General features: G+C 32.0%; 1 protein-coding gene across 1 annotated transcript; it reads left to right on the plus strand.

The window, feature by feature from the left end:
- The first annotated feature begins 3,515 nt into the window (after window positions 1-3,515).
- Window positions 3,516-4,425, plus strand: Osi8 (Osiris 8). Its single transcript, XM_065501962.1, has 2 exons — window positions 3,516-4,007; window positions 4,069-4,425. The coding sequence occupies exons 1-2, from the start codon at window positions 3,516-3,518 to the stop codon at window positions 4,423-4,425; spliced, it is 849 nt and encodes a 282-aa protein (XP_065358034.1).
- Window positions 4,426-5,417: the final 992 nt, after the last annotated feature.

Raw genomic sequence — 5,417 nt, forward strand, 5'->3', positions numbered from 1 at the left:
TAAAAAACTTACACCAAAACTTCAAAAATGTAAATTATTCGAATGATTCGATTGATTTTAAACGTGTGATGGTTTTATGTTGGTTTTATTCGATCAAGAAAAAAATCGAATATTTTGAATACCCTATTAAACATTTAATGAAAAGTCCATAAAAAAGCAAGACAATCCGTTCAAAGTTTAAATTTTATATAAAATCGATCAATTTTAATCGTATATAAGTTTTTAACTGCTTATCCAGTTTTTACAATAGTGGTCTTATAGTAATGCTTAAGAATTTAGAAAGTCTACTAAAAGTGAGATCGAAAAAATCTTGATATACATAAATATTAATAAAAAATAAACCACTAACCTAAAGTTTTGATTTTTTTTTGTTTGATTGAAATTATTATTACAACATAAAAAAAATATTATTTTTATAGTTCAAATCAATAATGATGAATTTATGAACCTTTTACGGAAACCCTTCCATTAAGGTTTTTATAGAGCTTTCAGTAAATTTTTTCGAACAGCTAGTGCTTCTCCGTTTAAAATCTACCACACTTTTGGACACCTTTTTTGTGCTCTTTAATTCTCTTTTAACAAGAACCCAATATCTCTCCACTGGCTTTAGCTCCAGGCAGTTTAGAGGATTTGCCTCTCTTGGTACAAAGTCGACACATTAACAAGTCTTATGAAGGAAAGCATCCTCTTCTTTTGTAAACATTCCTTGATGTAAATTTCGGTATTCATTGAGCCCTTTATAACAAATGTTTGGCTTATTTTGCCGCAACTGCATATTGCTTGCCATACCTAGAACTTTTTGGAACATTTTCTGCTTTTGGGTCCTAAACTTGTCTACAACATTCCCTCGAGTACCAGCAACACAAAACAAGTAAGAAACATTTTCTATAATACCCTACACTAAGTAATTGAGAAGAAATATTTTTCTTTTAAAATTTCAATAATTTATATTCATTTTTAAGAGATTTATACACGTTGTAGTTATTTTCCCATATTTATATTTGGTGACATGAATTCTGTATATACATATATATACAACTTATTTGGAGCAAAATTTGTGTAGACACCTATATAAATTAAACAGTTATGGCCGATAAAGTCGAATTTCGGGAAGACATTTGCATGGGGGCTTGGTGAATCAATAATAATTTCAGCTATTTTCAATAGGCTTCGTCCTTGGTCGAAATATCTTCAAAAATGCGACCTATACTTTGCGCACAAGGTTTATATGGACTGCCAGCCAGACGGACATCGTTTAATCGACTCAGAAATTGATTCGATTTGTATACTTTAAGACCTGCACAAATCCAATATACCCTCTCCACTATGGTGGTGTAGGGTATAAATATTGAGCCGGAAGCTGCTAAAAATTTTCCAGAACATACATTGCGTCATCCATTATGCAATAGGTATATTTTTTTTTATAAAACTTGACTTCAATTTCCGTGCTCTGTTTTTGGTCTCAAAATTTTAGCAGCGTTCCTATCAGGAACTTTTTTAGCCTTGTATATTTTTAAACCTGAATTGACTTTAACTTTTCATACCAAATAGTCCGAGTACTGAGCTAACCGGACTACTTTCCTACCGGATGTGTTCGGAGCTCTTTTGCAAATGTTTTCTATTTATTGGCTTTAGCAACCTCATATGAACCAGGTTTTCTATGAACGGACAAGTTCTCCCGATACTGTTTAATAATATTGGAATCAGTTTGACGATTGATTGATTGTTTGTCCAACTTTTTGTAGGACCACGTTGGGTTTTGTTGAAAATATTTAATAATTTTAGTATGCACTTTTTTCTCGTCACTCATTTCAATCAGATTAACAACAAATGGACATAATTGACACTAAACATAATAACTGACATACTTTTCAAAGGTATCTTGATTAAAAAATAAAAAATCAAATAATATTTGGGTTAAAAGTTTTAATGAAAATCGTGTGTTAAGGTTTTTTCGATCTCACTCCTTACAAGCGGAACATTAAACACGACTATTTTTAATGTCGGTATGTTAAACAATGCTTGTCTTGATGAATATGATGGAAGTGCAGAATAACCTCGGTATACATACATCTCTTAATGATTAATGCATACCTTATAATAGAGCCGTACTTTAAAATAGGCCTTAAAGGGAAGTAAATAATCTTTTTTGATATACGTCAAAATGTCAGGAGAATTTATATATTTTGGGTCATTTGACACGCATGTGCTATTTTTAGTGCAGAGTGAAGACAATTAGTTACTTTATATGTCCCAGGTAATCTGGCGTGAAGACAATTGTCACTTAAGTGTCTCTAAGTAATCTAGAGTGTAGTCACATCAAACGTTTTGTGAGAAATACGTACAAACTTGTTTTATACAAATTGTATTGTTAAAATTCTCATACAGTTTATTTTTAATTTTGCTTAAGTATACTAATATCCTATGTGACACAGCGTGAAATCAATAGTCACTTTAGTGTCTCTTAGTACTGCACTTTAGAAAGCAGTCCATTGGAGAGTTGTCGGAGGAAGGTTTGTTTACAAGCAATCCTTTATTAGACTGTCTATGATATGTTTTTGTAGCTGATTATTTGAGGTCAATTAGCACCCGTACATGTTAGAATAACTAGTTTGTAATCTGAAAGAGTCAATTGACCCTCTGTTTAGGATATGCTCAAGTTAAAATAACTAGTTGTCAACCTAAATGAAGGGTTTGTTTACATCTCTCACAAGGCTGTTGAATTCACACGGCACCCGTATATGCCAGAGAGTAATATTGAAAACTAGAATGTCAAATACTGGTTATACTTTGGTTCTAACCGTTTTTCAACCGATATATTTTATGTGTGTTCTAAGTAATTTGTCTAATAAAAAACGTATTCATCTTGTTTCTTTCAGTGCACTCTTATATGGTTTAGGTGATTTAGAGTAAAACAAACGATTATGTTTAAGTTTATATTTTCTTGTTATTTTTTTGCACGATATGCACTTGAAAAAAAAAAACAACAAAAACCAAAAAAATTGTAGTTAATTTATCAGATGATGATTTTGGCTATTATTAATTTTAGTTTTATGATTTTTTTTCATACTGAAAAACGTCTAGCAGAGATTTTTTCGAACAAAAAATATTGTTTAAAGAGCTGCAACAATTATGAAGACACAAAAATGCAAAAAGCGAAAAAAACGCATTCAATTGAAAGAAAAACTGAAGAAAAATTCATAAAAAATTAGCTAGATATAATATAATTATTTTTAAAGTAGTATAAAAAACACGAACAATTAAAATACAAGATCAGTTTATAAGAAAACGCCGAACAAGTGAAAGAAATGTTTCATTGAGGGAGTAGAGCAATAACAACACAGCACCCACCTATTGCCAAACCAAAAAAAGGATATATAAATATTGTGCTCAAAATCAGAAAATAATTATAAGCGAATAAATGATCCATTAGAGATCATTTGGAATTTGTGAAATCTTTGCCAACAGTGATTAAATAAATATTGCGTTACTAGGGAATACATACAAACCGCAATATGCTTAAATACGTGTGGCATGTGGCAGTGATATCAATAGTATTCTGTTGGTTACAAACGGCAACGGCACGCAGTGCCACAAATTCTAATACGAATAATTATCAGCATGCAAACAGCGTTACTGAAGAAAGCGACAGCCACCAACAGTCACAAACGAGCAGTAGCTCTAGTACGAGTCCATCAAATGTCTGGAAAGATCTATCAATGGTTTACCGACTGTATCAGCAGTGTTCGGCGGAAAATTTGTCAATCTGTCTTAAAGTCAAACTGTTGACGGGTCTGGAAAAGGTGTTCCGTTCGGCCAAGAAAGTGAAAATTATGGAGGGCATACAATTTGTCAAGGCTGATGATTCCGAACAGCCAACAAAACCTTTGTTAAGCGAACAAGAGTTAGAGGCGAATTTACCCAGAGCTTTGGAGGCCAAAGAACAGGTTTTGACCAATATGATTTTTAAGAATTTGGCCGGTTTTTTGCAGCATCATACTTTACAGGTGTGTTTTTTTTTTGTCTAATACAGTATTGAATTTTTTTTAAAGTGTGTTTCAATTTCAGATAAAATTCCCTGATATACGTCCTGATGACTCGCTATCTGGCAATACCGTAGAAGGCCGCAAGAAAAAAGATAAAAAAGGTGGTGGTGCTTACATAATGATTCCTTTGCTTTTGGGTGGCACATTTGTGCCTATTGCTTACGGTGCTTTGGCCATGTTGGCGGGCAAAGCTTTAATTGTCTCAAAATTAGCTTTAGTCTTGGCCTCTATTATAGGCATTAAGAAATTATTAAGTGGTGGCGGCAAGGAGTCTTCTCATGAAGTTGTAGTATCTTCTGGCGGCCATTCTGGCTGGGGTCGTGATTTTGATTTGGCCTATAGTGGTTGGAAACCAAAAGATCCGAAAAAGACTACTTAAAAGTATTTTCTTGTTCTTTAATATTGTTTGTAATAAAAACTAACAGTCATTTAACCGTAAGGGACATTCCGGGGGAGATATTTTGGACTTAAAACATTGAAAGAGGCAAATGATTCGTAAAAAATTTGACAAAGAAAACATTATTAGAAAAAATGTAAAAAAAAAAATGTTGCGAATGGATGAACTTACTTGTTTACAAATTAAAAACAAATTGTGTGTGTTTTTTATAGATTTTAAGTAAAATGTTAATTTATTTATTTTATTTAGTTTTAAGAAGAGAGTTAAATAAAGAAAAGAAATTGTTAAACAAATGTAATAAGTTTTAAATAGTTGGGAGGATTTAATAAGATTTTAGTGGGATATGGGAAAATGTTCTTTAATTTTTTTTTTTCGAAAAAAAATTTTGTAAAAAAAAATTTTTTTTCGTAAAAAAAAATTATGTTGAAAACTAAAAAATATTATCGTTGGAAATGCCATTCAGTTAATATTTGTGTTCAAAAATTAATGTAATTAAACGGTTGACGAATAACGACCGTCAGAATGAGTTAGGACCTGTTTCCATGGGTAGTTTTCGGGTTATACACTTAAATTGTTCGTCCGATTCATCTGTATAGAATGAATAAGCTAGAAAAATGCTGGAATCGTCTTTCCTGAAATAAATCATAACTTATCAATTTGATATAACCTCCATTTGTCTAGGCATGCAGGAGAATATAAGGGCCAGTCGTGGTGTTATTTCTTGAGTGCGACTAGATTTTAGATGCGTTGGAATACCCATACACTCTTGCAAACTTAGGGATAGAAATCATTTGTTGGTAAATATGATATGAGAATTTTGAACTCAATAACTCCTGTTAACGCTGCGAAGATTAGAACCGAAAAGATCGTATTTTACACATAAAGTAGGACATATCTAAATCGATTTCGAACTTCATAAGGATCGGGAAAATATATTTTGTTGGGTCTTAGATAAACATTTCTAATAGTGAGAC

Source organism: Calliphora vicina, chromosome 1, assembly GCF_958450345.1.
Source record: "Calliphora vicina chromosome 1, idCalVici1.1, whole genome shotgun sequence".
NCBI lineage: Eukaryota > Metazoa > Arthropoda > Insecta > Diptera > Calliphoridae > Calliphora > Calliphora vicina.

What these genes read in the sequence shown, in the direction of transcription:
- Osi8 (XM_065501962.1), top strand. Translation starts at nt 3,516, where the DNA reads ATGCTTAAATACGTGTGGCATGTGGCAGTGATATCAATAGTATTCTGT. An exon ending in TGCAGCATCATACTTTACAG is followed by an intron (nt 4,008 to 4,068) that starts GTGTGTTTTTTT and finishes TTTCAATTTCAG; the next exon opens with ATAAAATTCCCTGATATACG.